General features: G+C 39.7%; 1 protein-coding gene across 1 annotated transcript in view; it reads right to left on the bottom strand.

Moving 5' to 3' along the window:
* Positions 1-24,176, bottom strand: part of LOC310634204 (heparan sulfate glucosamine 3-O-sulfotransferase 3B1-like) — a 40,096-nt gene extending 15,920 nt beyond the window's left edge. Inside the window, exon 1 of the mRNA XM_083352353.1 lies at positions 23,532-24,176. Coding sequence (XP_083208479.1) covers positions 23,532-24,088 — 557 coding nt within the window. The 5' untranslated portion in view covers positions 24,089-24,176. The remainder of the gene's footprint in view (positions 1-23,531) is intronic.
* Between the last annotated feature and the right edge of the window lie 420 nt (positions 24,177-24,596).

Below are 24,596 nucleotides of genomic sequence, written 5' to 3' on the forward strand. Positions count from 1 at the left end.
CTGATTCATATTTATGACTGTCACAGTCTCCCAGGATCATGTGAAGTGACCAAAACCTGCTGCAACCACCCAGCAGAGGGGTGGGCAATAAAAAACAAACACCCACCCCACCCCACCCACCAATCCTCAACAGAAAACTCAGAACAGTGAAAAACTCGAACAGGAGGAAGAGCGCCACCGGGCGGGTAGGCAGGTGTCTTGGGGATTAGATCAGGCACTTTTTTCAGTGCCATTATAACTTTGAACAGTCACTAAGTGAACTGTTGTAAGTCAAGGACTACCTGTATTTCATCACTTTTTTCCTTTTTTTTTTGGTCATCAAGTTTTTGACACCTTGCTAGGTGACTGGTGGTACTGGGTTGTTGCCATATCCTAAAAGTGGTAAAATGGGTGAAAAGGTTGAAAAGCCCTGGACTAAATGCCTCACAGAAGCAAACACTGCAAACACTTAACGCTGCCACAATGTTCTTGATTTGCTTCCTCTTCTTCCCCATCTTTAAACAAGATAACCAAGACAGCTTAAGCATGCAAGGTGCTTCTCTTTACTTTTCACCCATTCCCTCTTTTATTATGTTAAAATTCCCCTCGTCTTTTTCTGTGTGCTACATCAAGCCACAGAGTCCTCTAGATCAGACATGTCAAACACAAGGCCCGGGGGCCGGATCCGACCCGCGAAGTGGTTTCATGTGGCCCGCGAAGCCATCCTGGAAATAGTGAGGGAACGGCCCCCACTGCCTTGGCCCTGGCCCAGAGACCCTCTTTCTGCCAGAGACCCTCAGATCTGTCCCACTCCTGCCCAGGCCCCCATAGGCACCCTTGATGCGAATGATGTAGAGCAGGCCACGCCCACCCAGTAGGCCATACGCACTCTAGCCACACCCACCCAGTAGGCCACGCCCACCCTGGCCATACCCACCTGGCCCCCTGAGGGCAACCGCAATGCTGATGCGGCCCTCAACGAAATTGACTTTGACACCCCTGCTCTAGATTGTAGCACTCAGAGTAATAAGACCCTGGAGGGGAATGTTACAGAAATTAAGATTCTAACAGAATGAGCCAGTATTGCTCTGTGCACTTATTTTTTTTGAAAGAAGAGTCCCACTACCTTGAATACATGTTACTCTTTAGTATGTTTAGGGCTTCAACCTGAATTATTGCAGGTTTTTAAGGCTTTCTAAGAAGGACTTATATTTATTATGCCACCAGACAGGTCAGAGTAAGGACAAGATGAGAGACAATTTTTTTTAATCAGATCCTGTTCCATAAGAGGGTAGAACAATATGTCAGAAGTTGAAAAGGTCACTCTTTAAAACTACTTTATAACCAGAAGGTGACCTCAACAATGCAAACTGCACAATAATTTGTCTCATGCAGGAATAAGAGGTCCAGCAAATTAATATACTGTTGATCTTCTCTGCACACTGAGCCTTAAATGCATTTTAATACAAATGGGATTGCCTGCTCCAATCTCCTATTATTGGATGGGTGATTAGTCATAGAGATAGACAGACCCTGTATCTGAAAGTGGATTAGCCTGGTCATGAACAGGGGACATCAGTTACAAAGCATGCTTAGAAGGGAAGCCATTATGTCTCTAGACATGTGAAGATAGCTAACTTTCTCAGGAAGTGCAATCTATATAGGTATAAGCACTGGCATGAAGCTATAATCTGTTTTCCCCCTTTTAACATGATCACAGAGTTCAGCCGCCTCCCCGTCTGAGTGTTAAGAAACCTAATTTTTAAGGTTACTCATATTGAGGAAGTGGGGTATTTTTCAATTAGAATCAAGAAGAATCCCATGACTCACTAAATTAACTCAATTTACATATAGTCCAAACCCAAAAATTGTTTTTGGTTCCAAAACAAAACGGATCACAGTTCTTCCAAATAGAAATTGACTTCTCTTCAGCAGTGTAATTGAACGAAAGGGCAATCATTTCCCCTGAGTCAACAACTAGAAATAGGAAATACTTTGTTGATCTGCTGCAGTTAGCCACCCACTGATCAACTTTCAGCTCTTCAGCTATGTCACAGTGACCTGTAAATGGACCCCAAATATAATCAAGGTAGCAATAATAGCAATGTGATAGATACAATGGGGCAATGGCTACCATCACTTCTATGTCAACAGGTCACCTGGAAAAAGAACTCTCCAAGCATGGCTGCATTTTCAGTTGATAAAGCATCTCAATTATAAGAAGTAAATACTTAAGCTGACAGGTGCATACAATTTGCTATACAAACTCTAAAATCAGCGAGACAACTAAGTCCAGCAAACTTTCTCTTCTGATTTTCATGTTGATTTTCCAAGCAAACACAATTAACATTTGGAAGAGGACAGACAATCAGGTTTATCCCAAATGAGTATCACATGTGTATCTGCCCTCTGGGCAAGAATTGTGAGTGGATGTTTGGGACATTAAAGTTCTGATCGTTAAGCAATGCTTTTTCTTCTTGAAGCCATGGAAAGTGAGCTAGACATGCTGGGAGATATAGAAGGATCCATAAACCACAGGCATGCTGCAGAGAAGTTTACAAAAATGCTCACACAAATACAATTTGCAGTCCTGGAAACTGTTATATATTTTTGTTTATGGAGTTTTGCTGGAGTTGCCCTTTCAGGCTAGCTAGATAGGCAAAGCTGAGGCCAGATCTCAGGGTATTGATGAACTGATGGTGTAACAAAGGAGGGATCTGAATTTGTTCAGCATGGAGAAATGCTTTGAGACAAGCCACAATAGAGATGCCTTCCAGAAGGAAGAAAATGAAACCATTGGATAGAATTTAACACCTGATAAGACATTGGTATTGGGCAGCCTTAGATTCAAGACAAGTTATTCCCAAGCAAGAACTGTGAACAATTTTCATAATTCAGTCTAAGTCTAAAACATGGACACAAAGTAAGGCAGACTAGCTCAGCATGCTTTGCAATGAAGCAGCAAAGATCTGTTTATACCAATGCATAAGACAAAGCCATCCACCCTTGGAGGAGGGCACCGTGTATCCTCATGAATGTTGGAAGCTTCCAAAACAAAACAAAACAAAACAAAGAGAATGCCTGGTTTGAGAAAAATATAATTGACTGCATGAAAACATAAGGTAATGGGGAGAACCAAAAGAACTCCCTGAACCAAAACCCATTAGGCAGAACAAGAAAGAGGATGTTACTGGAATGCCAATACAATAAAGAAGATGGAGCGAATCTTGTATCTCAAAGATTTCTACACAGGAGTGCTGTGGGTTGCAAAACAGCATGAGGGTCATTTTTCTCAGGATCTCAGGATCATCTAGCAAAACTGAATCATGGAAGTTTCAAGACAGGCCACAAAAGCAGATACTAGTCACTCACTGTACAGTTAAACGGCAATTCTTCAGATGAGTGTTGAAGGGGATTAGATCAATACTAATCTTAATGCTTGGGATGTGGGGGAGACAAACAGAACAGTAAAAGTCAGTAATCTAATGAAGGCAAAGCACGATAGGCAACCAAAGCAATGTTTTCTCTTTGACAGAAAGGTTTCAATATCTTAACCAGCTTTTTTGTGAACTGGCACCTTCCACATATGGGAGACTTCAGTGCCCAAATTTCCAAGGCTGGTTGGGAAATGGAATCCAACACAACCGGTAGGCACCACCAACCTGGGAAAGACTGTTGAAGTCAAATGGTATTCAGATACTTTTAGTTTAACTATGCAGATAGCATCAAGGTGTCTCTGACAAAGAGAGTGACTGAGGCATGAAGGTGCTCTCTGCTGTAGGTATATATAATTTCTAGTTACATAGATAAGTTTTAATGAAAGACTCCGCATTTCCAGCTCAGTAATTTGACAGGGACAGAACAAGGTTGTAATTAAGAGCGGCTCCCCTCTCTGCACTGTTACTAAGAAAACTGGCTGTTCATCAGGGCACATTCATTGCTTTTTCCTGGCTTACCGGAAGCTGATACTTTGAGGGTAGCAATTTCACTCTGCAGCAATAGGAAGAGAATTTAAATCAAGTCAATGCCCCTGTAATCTTAATCATCCAAGTTCACAGGAACTCCTGCAAAGCAACATGTTATTATAAGTAGCCCTTTGGAACGAGAGCGCTCTTCATTTATTCGGATGTTTTGGATGATTCCAAGACCGGTCTGAAATTGCTGAACAGCAATTCATATTCGTTCCCACAAAACTATAAGCTCTGCCACCAAGCAGGCTCTTTAGATATTTCAGGGATGCACTCTAGGGTAGATGTGATAATTCTCCAGATGCTTTGAACTACTATTCCACCAAATGCAGTCAGAATGAATGGAAGATACAGTCCAAACTCCCTACTTTAGGAAGTAAAAGTATCAATCTGTAGCTTTAATTGATTCAGCGCTCTGGGAGCCACATGAGACTTCATAGAACTGAGGTTCTGCAACTGATTACCTAGCTCTTCTAAGGAAACCAAAGTACCTCAGTAGCCATTAAATAATTTAAATTAACTAGACGGTTTAGTTGACAGCCCCATTTACTAACCAATAAAGGCAGTTCAGAGCAAGTTCTTCCATTACAAAGATTTATGAAACTTTCCGAATCCTCTGAACAAAGAACCCACTCTTACTGAACTACAGCTTTGGAATGGGTAATTGACCTGACATCCTGAAACTGACATTTCCCTGGTTGGTCCAAAATGACCTACTCCCATGCCGAATTGGAAGTTATTGCTGTCTATTGTAACCCATGGCAAAAATGCAGATTTTTGAGGGTGAAGCTGGGCATCCAGATATCCTCAAGACCCTAATTACACAATATAGTAGTAAGGTTATTATTCCTTGTTTCATCTGGCAAATGTGCCAAGTGTAACAGGTTTTGAAAATGGATTGCAGAAATGCCATACTACAGGACTTAAATCTTCAACCCAGTGTCCTACTGCTTCAATTTCATTTCATTTCATTTCATTTCATTTATTGGATTTCTATACCGCCCTTCTCCCTAGGGACTCAGGGCGGTTTCCCCACAGATTTTTTCACAACCTAAATTTAGCACTCAAAGGACTTGTCCTCTATTGATTTGCATGCTGAAATGTCATAAAGATCAATTTGGTCTCTATCTCCAAAGCACCACTTTTATGGCTTTCTTCCTAGGACACAGGACTGCAACCCGTGGCTCCAGAGCCACATGCGGCTCTTTCAGCCGTCTCCTGCGGCTCCCAGTCCTCTGCCATGTGCAGTCCAAAAAAAAAAAGGTGGGACTAAAAAAGTTTAACCAATCAATTCAAATATGCAGGGTAGGTGCATATCTCGCCTTCGCTCCACTCTTCAGTCAAACCCTGTTCTGCACATGCACGCATGTACGCGCATGTGCACACATTTCTTGCGGCTCCCAGTTTTTCCTTTTGTGAGGGAACCGGTTCAGAGTGGCCCTTTCACTGTTTCAGGTTGCTGACCCCTGTCCTAGGAGAATAAAAGAAAGTACCCTTGGAACCAGAAAATAGAGCATAGTGGTTAATCTAACCCCATGGTGGCGAACCTATGGCACACATGCCACAGGTGGCACACAGAGCCCTCTCTGTGGGCACTCGCGCTGTTGCCCCAGTCCTAGGCCTTCAGCTGGGTTTTATAAAATCTTTTCACTTTAGACCTCTGCCGCCATGTGCAAAAAAAAGTTCAATTTTAACTTCTCGCGGGGGAAAAAAAGATCTTGCGAAGTTGGAATTGAACTTTTTAGTCCCACCCAGTCTGCCATTACCACCGCAGCCATGCCCATCCAATGGGCCATGCCCACCCAATTGGCCACACCCACCCAATGGACCACGCCCACCCGGCGTGGGTTTTGGGTTGCAGTTTGGGCACTCGGTCTCTAAAAGGTTCGCCGTCACTGATATAGTTCCACTAAACTAAACACTTCATAGATGAACTATGGAAATATACCTGCTCAGCTGAAGCTTTACACCTTGCCCCCAACTGAGAACACTTTCACTGCTATTGTTGTTTTTCTATGGAGGGAATATAGTTACATTTCATGGTCATGTTTGTATTTAACCTGACATTTTATAAGTAACCAGATGCCTTCAGATGTTTTGTACTATCAGCCCCCTAATATTCAGCCTCTGCTTATGCTGGCTGAAGTTTATGGAAACAATGAAAAGCTATGCCCCCTTCCACCATAACCTTATGGAGTAACTGTTTTAAGATATCATCATGGAAGGACGAGAAGGCAGCACCAAGCATTTCATAACCTAACCTCTTCTCGACCAGGTGAGGCAATAGAACTGAGGGACATGGACTTCTACATTAGATCTAACAACTTCCAAATTTCTTGAATCATAGAACAATCTGAAAGACACCTAGGCAGGTACAGGCACAACTCATACCAGACCCAAATCAATAAGGATATTGGGAGGAATCATATAAAAATGTGTTTTCCTTTCCACAGAAAAAGATGAGGGTTCTTCTTATCACTTTCTCTCACACACACAGGCACACATACACACACATCTTCCTTTTACTTTCTGCACTTTTGCATTACTGGGAACGACACATGGAATGAAGGGGAACAGATTTTTCAAAGATGGATGGAGTAGATATTTACCACATCCATAGCCTGTAATGGTCTTAACTGCTACTAAAGAAGCATTTTCAAGCATTCCTCCTGTTACAAGAACACAATTGGCCAAGGCCTCTATCTCATCAATCCTGTAAATTCAGACAACTCACATGGCCTTTGTTATCAAGACTTTTGCAGAAGGACCCGAGATATATTTCTATCAGTTAAAAGACCTGGAGTAAAATCCCAGCATTAAGAAAACTAGTCCACATCCTTCCACAGCTTGCTATCCTTTAAATATATAGTGCTGTGCTGTGATGCCAACACCCTGAATTCCCAACATACAGTGGGCAATGTCTAGCTGGGAATTTAAAAAGCTGTAGTGCAAACACAGCTGGAGGCCACCAGGGCATTACAGCTGGCTTCATGAATAATATTTTTTTAGTATTACAATCAGAAATAAACATGCTTTGCCCTTTTGCAATTACTCAATACAGCTGCGTTATATATGTATATATTCAGTTTATAGATATTACATTCCAATTAACTACAGCTCTGGATGTTGCTTTCCCTCCTATTTAAACTGGCTATATACTGTACTTTGGCTGGATAATCTCATCCCTTTCCAAAGAAACAATTGGATCTTGCTTACTGGACTTCACCAGCTGAAGTTCAACCTCTCTCAGAAAAAGTTGCTCAAGACATATTTGAGACTTAGAATCAAACACTGAAGTGTCACCTCCCATGACAGCAGCAAAATTACTTTTAATACAGCTGGATCCCTACAGTTTTCTTGGCAATGTTATGAAAATATTCTACTGTACTATTGCTTTCTTTGGGACAATTTTTTTAACTCTCCAGTCTAGGTTATAGCACTCGGAATAACTGTGGAATAAAAAGTTGGAATTAGAGTTTTGGTGACTAAGGGTCTAAAAGAACATTGAATCTACATTATATTGCACATTTTTTCTCATGTTTACTAGCTATCCAAAGGAAGATTTAGAAAGGATTGGCTGTCAACTTGGAAGTATAGAGTGGAATCTTTGAATGGAAGAGCATAAATTTTTGTTAGTTCCTTTTTTCCATCTTTTTTCTCTTTTTATAGTTTTTATAATTTCTCTTTCTTAGTTTTTCTGGAGGCGTGGATGCATACATAAACACACACACACACACACACACACAACTCCCCAAATGGTAGGTTGCTTGAACTTTGGGCAATGAAATGCTCAGAGAAATTATTTTCAAAACTTTAAATCATAAAATCTTAAAATAAGTTAATAGTCTGAAGTGACCTCCCAGTAACTGGAGTCAGATCTAAGGAGTCAGATCTAAGTAAATGTGTATGTACCCTATCAAAATATTTTATCTTCATAATTTTTAAATAATTAAAGGTGTAGCTACTTTCTTTTACATCAAACCTAACTTCTGATATCTTTATGGCTATATTCACATAGTTTTGGCAACAATAAAGACATGAAGTCTCACTGCCTTCCTCTGAGTTGATTTTTCAATATCTTAATCCCAGCCTACAACTCTGGAATTTCCTGGTCATCTCTCATCCAAATATCAGCTAGCTCAGCCCTGTTTAGCTTCTGAGATTAACCAGGATCAATCAGTTAGTGCTGCTATTATTGCCTGGCTATTGCTTGTAGGTGTCACAACTTCTCTGCCATTATGCAAAGTACTTGCTAAAAAATTGGGAAATTTTTATCTATTGGGATTGCTAAATTGGTATAATGGTTAAGACAGCAGTTTAGAAACCAGGAAACTCTGAGTTCAACTCCTGCCTTAGGCATGAAGCCTGCTGGATGACCTTGGGTCAGCCTCATCTCTCAGCCTTAGGAAGCAGGCAACAGCAAACCACTTCAAAAATCTTGCCAAGAAAACTTCAGAGACTGGTCCAGGCAGTTGCCAGAAGTCAACATTGACTTGAAGGCACCAAATAAATAAAAAAATGTTGTTTTAACAATCCCAATACAAAATAAGCCATTATGTACTGGAAAAAACAATCTCATTCAAAAAAAGGAGTTGGCATTTTTCCAATGTTCAGTTTTTATCTGGATTTCTTTTATCATAAATGTGACCTGTTTCATGAAATATGCAGCAAGTAGCTTTTACACCATCAGTGCAATTAGAAGTAAAGTATAGTAAGTGGTTAAGTTTTCAGACCGGCACCCAGGAGTTTCCATCAGCAATTTTGGAGTAACCACTTCTTTTTAGCCCAAGCAATCTAAACAGAGAATGGATTTGTGGGAAATTGTCATGTAAATCATATTGAGCTCTCATTCTCAGAGGGAATTAAAATGCAATGAATGAGTAAACACATACATATTAATACTAATCAGTGGTTGGCATGTTCTTCCATGGTGCCGAACAGGAGTGTTCTTCCAGTCCTACTTCAAGTCTACTTCAAGTCTGAGCCTGATGTTTTCTCCTTGTATTTTCTCCTAGGGTTCTTGTCTCCTTGCACAATAGGTTACACTCCCTTGACTACCCAGAAAAGAGGAGGAATTGTACAATGAATCATAACAATGTCAAGTAAAATTGAGGCAGCGTGCTTAAAGAGGGGGTAGGAATAGCTCTGGAGTTATAGTAGGAAGCAAAGAGCAAAGTGAGGAAAGCAGATTAAGAGAAGTTCAAACCAACAAGCTAGATATCCATGGTTTGCAGAAGGAATACAACAAAGAGAGGTCTCAAGAGTCTTCTTAAGATTTTTCAGTCTTCTCAATCCTTGTATTACATTTTTTTTAAATTAAATTACTTGCTATTCAATATACATAGCAGTCAGCTATATTACTGATATGTGATGTCCATCTTTATGGATTAATTATTATGGATTAATATTGCAAATTCAGGGGTAGACCTGATATCATTTATTTGTTTTTTTATGCTTCACCATCCTCTCTACAAGGTGACTGTATGCAGAACCATTGCAGATTCTTTTATCTAGTTAGATTTTGTTTAATCTTTGGGCTCTAAGCCATTATCTAGACCTTTTCAACATTGGCCAATTATTATTTGGCTGCTAAAATGAAAAAGATAAGTTCTTTATTTTTAAGGGATTTGGACTTGTAAATATATGTAGTAAGCTTAATTCTGGGGAGCATTTAATTCTTTGTTAAGTAATATTATTTATCCTCCCCCCAAAAAAATACATCAAAAGGCACAAATACACAAATGAAAGAGCATTTGTTTGACAACTTTTGTTTGACAACCTTTCCAACATTTGGAAAAATAATTGATATATACAGTATGTGCCTATCTGACTGGAGTCAAGTGTGTAATGATGTATAATTTTCCACTGCAATTCTTGCATTGAAACTGAGGTGAATCCACTTAGTTTTCCATATGTATGCCAATTTTTCACCTGTATGACTTTATCAAGATCAGTAACCCAAGCTTCCTTTAAATCATGGGGTGAATCTCCTAATTGCAATAAGTTATAAATTTTTTAGATTGTTCCTTTTGGCTATTCTAAGAAGTGAAATATTAAATTCTCAGATTTGCTACAGGTCCATGTTTTTGTAGCTCTAACATTTCTATTGCCCAAAAGAGATTTGAGTTAATATCGGAAGAACCATGATAACTTATCACCTAGTCATTGCTCTGTCTGATCTTTATAGAGAAGTTCCCTATTACTGTAACAATCTTGTAGTCTGTGAAGATGCTAAGTCACAATGATAACCCTAATCTATATATGTTATTAAAGAAGTTAAAAGAAAAGTATCCTTTATTAAAGCTAGCTATATACTTTTCCAAACTTGAAGCATCATTTTAGCAAAAATATTTTTAATATTTTTATTAAGACAAATATTTTCAGTGGAAGAACCATTGGTTTATAAAATTGTTTGGTTATAATATAACTTCAGTTTAGATCCATGCTTTAGAAGAGTCTTCCATAATAAATCATAGCCCTAAGTGTGCCATTTGATAATATATAATCAAGTTGAGCATGCCCCACTCTCCCACTTTCTGAGTTTTATATGAAATCATCATCATTATCACACGGTCAACCAGATGTTCAGACTGGATTTGGCATTTTTGTTTACCTATCAAGTCCTTACCAAGGACCTGGGTGGTGGTATTATTATTATTATTATTATTATTATTATTATTATTATTATTATTATTATTATTATTATTATTAGCAGCACCATGAAAGTAGAAGCTGTTCTGTCCTGGAATGGAATTTTCACTGGAGGCATTGAAATAAATAATTAAGCCTTGCAAGAATTTTCATTTCTACCACTGCAATTCACCTGTTCAAATATTCTGAAGCCCAGTTTGTCATTTCCCTGCTTAATTTCTTTCATGTTGGTTTTTAATTATTAATAAAAATAATTAATGTTTTAGTAATAGTGTTGCCTAAATATGTTAAAGATTTATACAGTTGATATTCCTAAATCTATAGAAATTTCTTTTCGGAAGTTTTTTTTTTGGTGGGGTGGTGAAAAAATATCAACTGTGATTTCTGAAAATCAACTGATAGTCCTGACACCTCTGCAAATTCCTCTAACTCCTTCTTAATACAGTTAGCTGATTGGGAAGCATTTGAGAGGCAGAACCATATAATCAGCAGATAAATTTAAAAGCTATGTCTTGTTACCCAATTTTATCTTGTAAATCTGAATGTTAAATCCAAGTGCTATTGCCAGTACTTCTACAGTGGAAGTTGAATAGTGACAACCCTGATTGATATCTCTTAAAGTCATAATAGAATCTGAATAAAACTGTTAAATCTTATCTGGGCTTTTTAAGTCTGTCCATAAATATGTTCAATCATCTTACAAAAGCTGGACCAATTTAAATATGTTTAATATTTACATTAAGATCTGTAATTTCAGAGAATCAAAGTCTTCAAATATATGCAAAGAATGTACGCTCAGGGACAGTTTATTGATTTTGTGCAATATTTAATAACTTATAATCACTTTTAAACTGATAGCTAATAAGTTAGTATAGTTTATAGTTTATATTAAAAAGTGAGATGGATTTATAAGGTGCCAATTTTTGATAATCTTTTCCAATTTAAGAAACAGAATTATCTTAGAGTGACTCCATCAGTGCCAGATTTTCCATCTTTAATAGTGTTAAAGATTTCTGAGATTTCTGAGGCAAAGAAAGGAAATTCTATAAATTTAATTCTGTAAATGTTAATCTATTTGAATATTGGTAATTTTTTGTTAGTGATGTATTATTTGAGGAATACAACTGTTGAATAAAACTGTTGAATTCTTTACTTAAATGCCGTTGGTATTTTTAATTGCACAACATATTTTATTCATACATTGCACCACAGGGGGGAAAAAGTATCTTTTTAACCTTTTGTCTACTAGTAGTTAAATGGAAAGTTAGTAACTAATATAGCTTAAATAAGCCTTCCAATCCATGGCCCTGACAGTCTGTTTTTACACTGCATCTTTAGTTTTAGGAAAAAAAAACCTGAGAATTGATTAAGTTAAACAGAGACAAAAGCTTTTAGACAGTTCCACAATGCAGCAAATATTTCTGAGGATTAAAAATATTTTCACTTTTTAGAGACCTGTTCAGATAGACATTCCATACAATGAGCACATCCCAAAGCCAGATAAAATGTCAGGAATGATAAAAACAGAGCAAAGTATTGATTCTCTCTCAAATACTGGGCACTGAGCATAGAATCCTTGCATACAATACCTTAGAGTGACAACAGATAGCAATGGATATCTCTGGTTGCTTTCCAATCCTGTAATTAGACTATAGGAGTAAGTGAGGTCTAGTATTTGTTGTGCTTGGAGGTCATATGGTTAACTACCCAGAGAGCTCTGGCCTATTTATTATCTGCTTAACTCATTGATCACCTCTCCTCTTGACAGAAGGGCAAAGACTTGGGAGGAATAATGTCTGTCATCTTTCAGCACTAAGGAGCCAATGGTGGCTTAGCAGCTCTCTGCCTTCCTCGTCTTTTTGCACATCTAAGAACCTGTTCGATAACGTAAACATCATATGTAGTTCTTGGGTTATTAAGGTGCATCCATTTTAGATGCAGCTAATATTTTCAGTTCAACCAGCAACCCACACTGAGATATACACCATTCATTTGACCGATCATGTATTGAGTCTTGTTAGGACTTATTAACAATCAGCTCCTGCAGAAAAGGTTCTATGCTATGCTATACTCTATTACAAAAAAGCAAATCCAATATTATGAGCTATTCAGGGGTAATGGTTGATGGTTTGTTCAACTGCAGGATATACTGAGAAGTTAGAACTATGGATGCAAGATATGGGAAACTTCAGGATCCACACAGAAGTATACTGTTAATTATTTTATCAGGGCAGGAATTGAACATGTCTCTATAAGACTAAAAAAGCTATTTATCATTGTTCATGTCTAAGTAAGTCAAGAAAATATATTTGTGTATCCCTAAGAATTAGGCAGCTAGGAAGGTTGTGCCGGAGATTGGCATTATACAGGAAGTTGAAGACAAACAACTCCTTACAATACAAAGAAACCTGCAAAAAAAATCTTACAATCTTTCTTTCCTGCCTACCTTAATTTCAAGACTGTGCCATTTTATTGCTTAGCATGAAGTTCCACCCTTAGAACCACAATATTCTGGATTCACCAATCAGACTTGCCCAGTCCAAATACACATTTGATTTTGAGTTGGTGAGGGATTTCAACTGGACAGCTGAAACTGTGAAACCTGATCAGGGAAGACAAAGCCATTCCCATCAGTGACCTGCTGGGAAGAATACAGCAGTTGCACCATATCAAAAGGCATGTATGAAATAGTATATTTATCAGCAATAGTAAGTGTTCTTGTCATCTATTAAAACAATTTATTTTTTTAAATAGCAATCCCACAAAAGCACAAGGGTGTAGCTGATGGATCACAAGAGCTCATTCTTTCTTTGTGATCATGTTCTTTGTACCTACCATGCTGCAACAAACTCATTTGTTGTGGGATCTGCTGGAAAGCATATTAAGCCTTGTATTGCAGGTTAAAGTAGAAACAGAGACCCATCTGGACTCATATTGGGCTCTTGTTTCCAAGGAATTTCAACAATTCAAGATGCTGCAGATACAGTCTGAAATAGAAATGAAGAGCCTTAAAGTTGAAATAGCATGAAATCAGTCCTAGGCTCATACTGCTTGGTTTATTTCTAGACAAAGTATGTTGAATTAGTACAGGATTAATGCTTATTTTAATATTGAAGATTCAATCCAGCGTCTCTCAGGTCTTATGGACTGTACATCCCACAATAAGCAGACAGAAGTGAGATGTACTCTATCTACATTACCAAAAACTTGCATAATGTACCAGATAGGACCATATCTCTCTAACTCCAAATGAACAATATTGTAGAAAGCCTTTTATAATTTGCAATTAGAATTTTATGTCCTCCAAAAAACAAGGTAATGAGGCAGCTTGAGGTCCCTAAACTGAACGTTACTTTCAGATGAACATAAACTTCAATAAAGATAAACACCAATTTCAGAACAGTCCTCAGAGTTCAAGAATCCATTTTGTGAAGAACCACCTGTCAGCCTCCAGGGCAGCTGTAGCTGCTTACTCAGTTGGTCATCTTCCAGTATGATAGAGCCAAGAGCAAGGGTGCTTTAAGACTATCACAACCAGTCTGCCTAAAGCAAGAAACTGACAATGAGGATAATAATGATGCTAGAATTCTCATAGAAACAGAACAGTTACTGGAACAGTGAAAACAGGAAACTGCATGCAAAGATTTTTAGGGTATGGGAGAAAAGAAGATGAAAATGCATCTTCTGTTTACATTCAGAAGTAGAAAAGAGGGACAGATTTCTCCAACACCAAAGAAAACTCATTTTTAAAAGACATTGTCTTAAAGAGAAGAAACTGTTTAGTAGAGCCAGAGTTTTAACAAACTGAGATGGAGAATAAGGAACAGCTTCCATTTTCTCCAGGATAGAGAGTCATTTAGGCAATTTATAGTCTGAAGGCAAATAGTATCAGTTTCAGCTCCTTCAAAATGGCAGCAGCTAAGATTTCCAGAATCCACAACTGCATTTATTTGCAATGAATGTTGTTTCAACATTCTCAAAAGGAAACTGGCTCCACGGTTGTGAAGACTTCAACTTCAGCCTCCTATGGAAGGCTGCTAGAACCAGTTGTTTCTTTTGGAAAACAGGCCCTTGTGATCAAGGGAGGCTTGAGGGCAGACTCTACTACACAACTCAGCTTGGTTACCGTAACAAACATTCCCTCAATATATTTTCAGCACAAATGCATTACATTACAAAGTGTCAAATAAAACCATACAAAATTCCATATTAACAAGTTTAACTACAGGTAATACTCCACCTATCTGCTATGAACTTAGCATCCATTTGAAGTTACAATGAAACCCTTCGCCCCCCCACCCCCCAAAAAAGGTATTTATGACCTGATTTTCATGGCCACCACCCCTGACCATATGATCACATTTTGGGTGCTTGGATGCTATTTGCAGCATCCCATGGTCATGTGACTGCCCAGAGCTCCCGAGAAATCAGATTAGACCTCCATTAAACCTTGATTAGGCTTAATGCACCTTTAAAAAAACCAGGGATGGGATAAAAAATCTGCCCTTGCCCTCCTTCCCCACTGACATCCCAAAGTTTGCTGGCATAAAGAGCTGAGAAAATAGTCTGGGGAAAAGGAATAGAAAGACTGTAAAGAGAAGTTGGAGAAGACCTGTTGAAGACTGTCATGGAAAAACTCAAGACTCTCGTGCCTGCCCCCACAGCTCCCTAAGTTATAGGAAGGAGGGAAGACACAGGTAGACTTGCAAGTTTCTGTTATTATAAGCAATCTTAACATAGTGTGGCTCTAGTCTTCCTGTAGAGTCTATTGCATGGTGTGAGTTATCCTGAAGGGTTGACATCCACAGCCGTTAAAAAGCTGCTTAAAAAAACATTGCTCCCAACCACAAAATTAGCTATGCCTTGATGATCGACTAATGTACTGGGAGAAGTCAAAGTGAAAGCTTTTGCACATTAAAGAAAGCAATTCTGAAAGTTTTAGGCAATTGCTGCATTGTTAAAGCTTGACTATATGAACGTGTATTTTCACACATTTAGGGTTTTGCGCCTATTTACTTGTTCTCCTTTACTGTCTACCTTTTTTAAAAAATACAATGGAAACTATTTCCATTTAAAGGTACTGAAGAAAAAGGTTAAGTTAGAAAAAAATTTTTCCATAGATCTTTAGTAGTGTTCACTTGAACATTCGGAGTTGGATAGTGCAAACTGGCATTGTTGCAAACAAAACTGCATTGGTTCAATCCAATAAAAGATCTTTTTTTTTTGCAGTACAGATAGTCAAGTTCCATTCCCAAGGTCTGTTCTTAAGTCACATTTGTACGTAGTCACATTTAAGTCACATTTGAACAGTATTATTGCATAATACTATTTGTATATTGTAGCATAAGTAGTATTGGGTAATGAACTTGAACCATTGTGTATTTAACTCAAATTTTCCCACAAAAGGCTCTCTTAATTACAGATCATCCTTAAACCAGGAACTTAGTTTATACATCACTAAATAATTATTGCTAGTAAATCAAAGTCCAAGATGTATATTTTTATACACTTGCTTCTGCCTTTTGGTTTATTCTGTTCACTTATAAAATATAAGTTTTTATTCCAAGTTTGGGATATACAATCTAACAAGATTTTATCAATGAAAACATTTTTCTGTCCCATTTCTCTTGAAATTTTGTTGGATTTTTTTTTAACTATACAGTAGTTAAAATAAAGTAGGGCGCAACCATTTATTAGTTAACTATGTGGTTTAAGGATTTTTACAAACAGGAGATCTATTCAAACAATAATGCATCAAGTTCTATAATTTTTTCTTTCCATACAATCACTCAAGGGTCAGACTTCAGTTCTCTGGTATAAATGCCACTAGACATAGTTATAATATTTGCTTCTAACTTTGGCATGCAGGTTTTAAAGTTCCTAAACAGCCAGAATGCCTTTCAGTGCCAAATATTCAAAATGGCTATACATAAATTTTAAAACTCAAGTTGCACAGACTCCAGCAGGCATGAGCTGGTTTTAATTAAAGCTCTGAAGCACCGAGCATACTGTTGAATTAGGTGGCTAGATTTTCCTATCTCTGCTTATTTTGGCATACTCTCATAGTGGGACCTATTTCTGAGTAAATATGCCAGCATATTACGCCACGTGTCTGCAATCCTAAACCTATCAATTTCTGCTCAATGGAACTTACTTCCCAGTCATATAAATTTTAAAATTTTGGATTGGGCTGCAAGAGTTTAAGGCAAGTTGCTTTGAAACCATATTATGCAGATCTCTTGCGTGCTGCCCATATAAACTGCGGCACTGTACTTATTTCAATAGTATTTCTTTTTTTTCTCCCCTGTGATCTTTTAATAGCTCTTCCTTAGAGTCTGAACCATGCAATTGTATAATTACTAGTTTCACAAAACTATTTTTCCTTCCAGGAGGAAAAACTGCTTGCATATTTGCTGAATTTGCCTTAAAATAATAGATTAGATACATTAATTAGAAAGAAGCATTTCATTTTAATGAATCACTTAAACTGAACAAGGGTGATTGAACTAGAACAGGCTATGTCAGCCCTAAAGCAAAGTGTGCTCTTAAATATTGACTTAGTCCACTCATTGGGGGTTAGGGATCCTATCTGCAATTAGTTTTTCCTCCTATTTCTTATCCAGAAGGACTGATCAGCCATTTTACAGTCTAGTTCAAGCAGCTAATTTAATGCAGAACTCTCAAGATGCTTTAACATTGTCTGCCTTAACAACTCTTTAGATTTCCCTTTCCAAACTGCTATAATACAAAGTGATGAAACTGAATTCTGAATTCCTTCCTTCATAACATAGAAGACACCCATTTATGCAAAATTATTCAACTATATCTTCAACATGTTTTTCTCAGCAAAGATTAAGCTGTTGCTGAAATTGAGATCACCAGATCATTCCAAAACTGTTCATGTTTGAATACCGCATGTACCGGTACCTTTTTCCTAAACTTTGTTTTAATGTCTCCCTAGAAGCAAATAAAATATCAAGATAAGTAGAAAACACAGGCAATTTTGCAGGTAATGTAAACAGAGGTATTTTCTTAGAAGGTACATCTAGAAACAGTTAACATTGCTAGCAATCCTAAATAAGCCAAACAGACACACCACACCCATCTCTGGTTTCAATTTTTCCCAGAGGCAGTATTTTCTTCAGGATGGTTTCAGAATTCAAAAGCTGAAGGAAGATAGAAAAAGCAGTAATATAAATGAAAATTAGAAACACACATGATGGCCATTCTCAGCATCAGCTTGTTTCAGGGCAACATTCCCTGGAGCAAAATTCTAACTGAATCCAAGATGATCACATCAAAAGAAGCAATGAAAATTATCACACAATTCAAACCTGGCTTTGGTGGAAGATCCATTCAGAACCACCCATTTGGAAAAGTTCTGATTCATAGAAAACAGGATCACCACTGCAGTTTCTCCTTCGTAGATAAACCATGGTTACAATGTCTTAATATTATAATATTTGAACAATCATGTCTAAATGCTAAAATGTAATTCATTAAAAGACATAAAAGACAAAGTGTTTGCTCTTACTGTAGTAAAAATCACTGGTCATTTAGAGTCACCAAATAAATCAATAGTTACTAATAGCTTCAAGGGTTCTACCATGATTAACTTGCTACTGCATGAAATATAGCCAACTCTGAAGTGGAATTGGCAGGGCAGAGGAAAACAGGTTTTACTACTGCACAAGAAAAATCGTCCTTATGCCATTTTAAGGCTGCAAACCTTCACACTCACTTAGAAATCCCACACCATGCGGGCAGACTTTTTAAAATAGACACGCATGGGGAGGTTTCATTGTAAGATTATTTCACTTCTTTGATTGTTGGAAGGAAACTTTATGAAAGCATTAATGACACCAGTAAATTAAACTATTGATTGCCCTTTAAATGCCATCAGCTCTGCTCCTTATATGAGAGTACACACAGAATTTATCTCAACATTTAAATTAAGTGTTTTATAGCCAAAATCTATAATCTGACAATTAACATTATCTCTTTTGGATCGCTCTGTATCTATTTCATCCCAAGGCTTCCATTTCTAAATTATAGCCTAATTTCACATTCACACACATACAGTATCTAATCAGATGTTTGTTCTACTGACCTCAACTGAAGGCTACTCTAAATGAAGTCTGTGTAGAACTGTAAGTTTAACTTATTAAAAAATAAATGTCTTAAACCCTGGAATTGAAGCGCTCATAAAAATTATCTATGAACAATTATTGTACATAACAACTGAACTGAAGTGCATCAGTTCTCAGTTGTTATGTTGGTGCTACAGTTCCAAACAGGAGTCAACTTCATGGGTATTTAAAGACTTCAAAAAGTCAATTATATTACAACTAAAGGAATGTAGTTGTGCTGCTCATAAATTGCCAGATAAGTGGATAAATACTGGATTAAAATATTTTTGTTTGCAGTTTGTCTTTATGCAGGCAGCTTTTTTGTCAGTTTATAGCCACTTATTTTTCCCATTATTATTTTATTATTTTTACTTCCTTGTCCGGAATACCTATCTCAGTTTGTTGTGTTTTAAAATATTGTTCCTGGGCTTACTTAACTCAGGAAACTGATCTTATACATCCAGAAACTTATTATTTCACCTTAACCTCGTTTGGAGAAGCATAACATAAAGTAAGAAAGTGTTTGTTCACTGGTACTTGATTAGGAAACTGTTATATTCCTGGTTAGTTAAATAAATGCCTACAATATATTTCGGCATGTTACAAGTTTAGAATAACTTTCTTCAATCAAGCAATAATTTAATTAAAAATTAAGTTTGGATAAAGCGTATCAAGACCTCTTACTGCTTTCAGAGTATGGAATGTTCTCTTTGAACAACAAGGTAGCAATAAGAAGAAATAGTGTTTTTTTTTAAAAAAAAGAACATCAATTTTTAATATGAAAATGGCAACTATTCTCTTGGACTGAGAATAGAAATACATAATGAGCAACATATTGGCAGGAGAGAGGAAGTGAGATATACTGTATGTGCATGTATTATAATGCCAATGTTAAAACATACCAGCCTAGTACAGTAGCTTTTTCAGTTAATTCCATTTTGTTTTATTTGTCCACCATATTGAATAACAACTCCCATCTTTTCAAGTTCTGCAACAATTAGCCTGCCATCAGATCTCCTTAATGAACACAGTTCATATCTTTTTCTTAACCAAGGAAGAGGTGTACACAACAAGGCACCGCTTTCTAAGCATTACGTCTCCCAAATGTAGTTTTCATCTGGCTGCAATTTCATGGCCTACGTTAAGTTTTTACATAAAAATGAACAACGCACATTTCTAGAAAACCTTTGAAACCGGGAGTTCAAGGGGGTGTTAATCATTGGTATGAATTTCCTGTTTTTGGAAAGCAAATCCTGAGCCATATGCAAAACAAACCCGGGCCGTGTATTTCCCAGCTACAGGTTGGGCAATTGAACACTTCTCTCACGACATAATCTGAGCAACACAATCTATCCAAACCTAAGCTTCTGATTACAAGGCTGTATTAGAATGGAAGCAATGCTCAGGTTTCATTTTATCCCCAATAGTTAGAAAACCTAGGGTTAATGTGCTGAGAAAAAACTGTAAAAGCACATTTCTTTCATCCACATCCCCAAAGTCCTAAATTACTCGGAAACTTTTCTTAGTTCATCTTGCAGTCATAACTAACCTCTCGTCTTCCTGACAGCTCTGTTCATCAGTTGCAGATTGAGGAGGATCTTTTAAAAACTGTCTTCCTTTGCTTGTTTGTCTCTTCCATCTGGGGAAAGCAGAGCAGCCAGGGAACTTTGCCTCCTGGACTCCACACTAAGGACATCCACACAAGCTCACACAATCACCAAGTAATATACGACAAAAGGGCAGAGCCAGGAAAGTCGGCAGCAGAACAAATATATGGGGGGGAACCCCCCCAAATGTCTGAGCAATTTTATCAAGTAAGCCATAAATCCATCACAAATCCTCAGAAAGAAAGAGAGCATTAGGCGATTTGGTTTTTAATTTAATTCTTTTTTAGGATTTAGTTTTGTTCCTTTAGTTTTGTTCTCGATAGCAGGCTCTGTAAAACACTGAAAAACAAAGTCTCCAATAAAGAAAGTCTACTGCAACAATTAGTTAAGTGCCATTTGTCATAACTTTTCAAAGCAGTGAGTGCTCCTATTTTTTTTTTAGCCAAGCTCCTATTTCCTTTGAGATGTTTTAATCAAATATATATATATATATACATACAAATATATATATATATACATACAAATATATATATATATATATACATACAAATATATATATATATATACATACATATATATATATATATACATACATATATATATATATATATATATATATATATATATACATACAAACAAAACGTTGATTTAAAAAACCACCAGTTTGGTGATGTTCACATAATATGAAACAGAGTAAAAAATTCTCCATTGATTTTTCTCTCCATACTTTTTCTGAAAGAAGTGCAAAGGGAGAGGTGGGGGGGAGTGTAAATAAGGAGGAATACAAATTAGATCTTAGGGACAGGTCAAGGAATACAAAATTAAACCACTTTTAATTGAAGCATTAAACTTTATTTAAATCACAGCTATCATATAAATGCAGCCACTTTTAGAGAATGTGATTTACTTTCTTGTATATACTCCTGCAACCTGTTGTACATACTCCAATAGTCTTAAGCCTATGCATTTTTGATGCACTGCAGTTCACATCCCCTACGCTTCCACGCTCAAAAAGCTCATTGGCCTCAGAAGATGAGAGACAAGTTTTGCTTAACTTTTTTTCAGCAAAAAACGCCAAGTGCATTTTAGTTAGCGCTTCCAACTTTCTATCTCCTCCTCTCTCATCACCCATCCTATATAAATCACACTTCTCCATTTTCGACTTGGAACGGTGGTCGAGCTCCTTTCCCCTCAAAGGAACAGGGGTCACACACATAACTCAAGAAATATCTGTTCATGTGCGGTTTGGGATGCTAACTTTTTCGTTCTCATAAAGAAGTTAGCTTTGGTTTGGAAACGAAGTTGAAAAAAGAGGTGAAAAGGCGAGGAGAAAGGGCCACGGATCAACGCGCACCCAACCAGCAAGAGAAAGAACCAAGGGAGCAAGGATTAAAAAGGGCCAGGAAGCAGACCAGCTGGAGCCAGAGATTTTGTAGGTTGTTGGAAACGGATGCCGATCTCGTGTCGGCTGCGGCGATTTCTCGTTCTGTCGTCTTTTAAGTCACATTCAGAGGAATAAGATAAGGGACATTTCTCCCAATCCCGATTTCACCCTATTTCTTTCCCCCCACGCCGAGAAGTTCCCGATTTTAAAACGCGTCTCGGGTTCGGTGAACCCTCGAGCCGAGGCCGGGGTTCCTTCGAAGTTAGGTTTGGGGTGCCTTAAGCCAGCGTTTCCCAACCTTAGGAACTTGAAGATGCGTGGACTTCAACTCCCAGAATTCCCCAGCCAGCATAGCTGGCTGGGGAATTCTGGGAGTTGAAGTCCACGCATCTTCAAGTTCCTAAGGTTGGGAAACGCTGCCTTAAGCTTTCTTCAGGCCTGGATAACGGAGGGATTCCCCAGCTAAAGAGCGCGGAAGGCGAAGCGCAGCCCCGGAGCTTGCAGTGCTTCCTTCCGCCCAGCAGAGTTTCTTGCGCACCGGAGGCGTTTTCCTCCTCCACCCCTGAAGGAGCAAGCTGGAGGGGGAACGCCGGCAAGCAGCCCTCGCCGTTTGAGGTGGAGAAAGCGGGAGAAGCGCCGCTTTGATCTGCCACCTCTTCATTGGTCTGCGAAGTGCAAAAGGGAGAGGGAATTTTCTGCCCTCCCCACCCCACCCGCAGCTCCCGCGACGCGTCTTGAGGAAGGGTCCTGGGCAACGCGGGTGGGCAAAGGAGCCCCGCGAGTTCCCAACTCGACCGTTACAGGAGAGAGAGACCCTTAATTGCTACCCGGCGCCACAAACGGGCAAATCCTTTGGCGACCGCTTCGTTTAAGAAGCGGATCCCAAACGGCGACTTCGGGATTCCGTCCGTTAGAGTCTTTTCCTTTCCTTTCCTTCTTTTTTCCCCCCGCATATAAGAATACTTGCGCTCAGAGGAGAAAGCAGTTGATTTCCTCCCCCCTCCCTGCCAACCGATACCAACCTCCTCCAAATATTTCTTTCTCCTCCTAGATGCATTTAAAACAATCTCTCTCTCTCTCTCTCTCTCTCTCTCTCTCTCTCTCTCTCTCTCTCTCTCTCTCTCTCTCGCTCTCTCGCTCTCTCGCTCTCTCGCTCTCTTTCATGAAAGCGGAGTTAAAATAAGGAGAGTAGATTGCAAAAGAGCCGGCGTCCAGAGACTTCATTCGAGACCTCACGGGGTAACGGGGCCTTTCAGGGGCTCCCTGTAAACCGCCCTGAGTCCTACCGGGAATAGGGCGGTATATAAATATAAATAAATAAATAAATAAATAAATAAATAAATAAATAAATAAATAAATAAATAAATAAATAAATAAATAAATAATTTAAGAGGAAGGCGCAGGGATGGAGCAATTAACGGGCGAAGAGAAGGTCCTTTTTGCAAGAGTAGCCCCTGGCCACTAAAACACTCCCGCCGCCAAGCTAGTAGCCATTATCTGGGAGGAGCGCGGGGAAAGGAAAGGAGAACGCGCTTCCTTAACTCGGGACTTTTCAAAGGAAAAAAAGAAACAGACCGCCCTACGCTATTAAGGCAGAAAGTTAATCGACATGCAGGCCACCACGCCGCCGCGCTTTGGTTCCACGCCGCAGCTCCAACTCGATCTACGTCCGGGAGCCAGGGGGCAAGCCGATCGAGCCGAAAACGGCAGGAGACCCCCCGTCTTTAGCTAGGATTCACCGCCCCACCGATGGTGCTAATTTCAACGAAAGCGGGACGGGACGCGTCCTATCTATCTCCCAACTCTGGCATACCTGTACCAGGTGAGTCCTCGCTCGTAGTTGCGATCAAAAAAGTGAGGCTCGGCGCCCACCGCCCGCACGTCCGGGTGGACCCGCAGGAACTCGAGCAACGCCCGAGTCCCGCCCTTCTTCACGCCGATTATCACTGCCTGGGGTAGCCGCTTCGTCCCAGAGCCATTCAGGAAAGTGGAAATGAAGCTGGGGGAATCCGGGGCCACTCCGTTGTTGTTGCTGCTGCCGCCCCCCAACTCTTCGTCGTCTTCGTCTTCGTCGTTCTCCGGATCCGCTCTCAGCTGGATCTTGGCCGTCCGGGATGGTAAGAGCAGCTGGCCGAGTTCCGGACCGGGCGCCTTCCGAGCGGAGGGCGAAGACCCCGGCAGCATCAGCCCCGGCGCGGCCGAGGCGCACGATCCGGCGACGCAAGAGTAGACCATGCAAAGCCACAAGGCGAGCATGATGAAGAGGAGAAGCAGCCACCACCTCCTTCGCCCCGGCGGGAGCAGCGGCGACGAGGCAGGGGGGCCGGCAGCATCGGGGAGACGGCCGCCGATCAGGCGCAGCTGGCCCATAGGCAGCAGCCCGCGGGCGGGAACCCCGGGAGCATGGTGCGTGGGGGCCCGGCCGGCACGGGTCAGCCGCGCAGCATCGCTCGCACCTTCGCCGCCCAGCTCCGAGCCGACGAGTGGCTGCCGCGCCGAGGCGCCTTTGCCGGCCAGGCTGGAGCTTAGGAGGGCGGAGAACGGGCGCGCCTGACTGGCACCCTCCGGAGCCTATAAGAGCAGCCCGCCGCATGGTAATTAGCCCCCCCTTTTGTTGATCCCAAGCAGCCAATGGCGAGCCCGGTCTCCCACCGTAGGGCGGGGAGCGGAGGACTGCGGGAGGCGATTAGCCATTCTTATTGGCTAATGAGGCGTTAAAGAGCCGGGGGAGGCGAAAAAGGTTACGGAGCTGCTAGGCGAGGAGGCTATTTGAGTTGAGGCTTCGCCGGCGGAGGCTGCGCTGCGGTGCCGGCGCCTTCGCTCTTTTGCTCCGCCGCTGCTGCTGCTGCTGCTGCTGATTCGGGAATCCCGTTTGAAG

Source organism: Vipera ursinii, assembly GCF_947247035.1.
Source record: "Vipera ursinii genome assembly, chromosome: 2".
Classification (NCBI taxonomy): Eukaryota; Metazoa; Chordata; class Lepidosauria; order Squamata; family Viperidae; genus Vipera; species Vipera ursinii.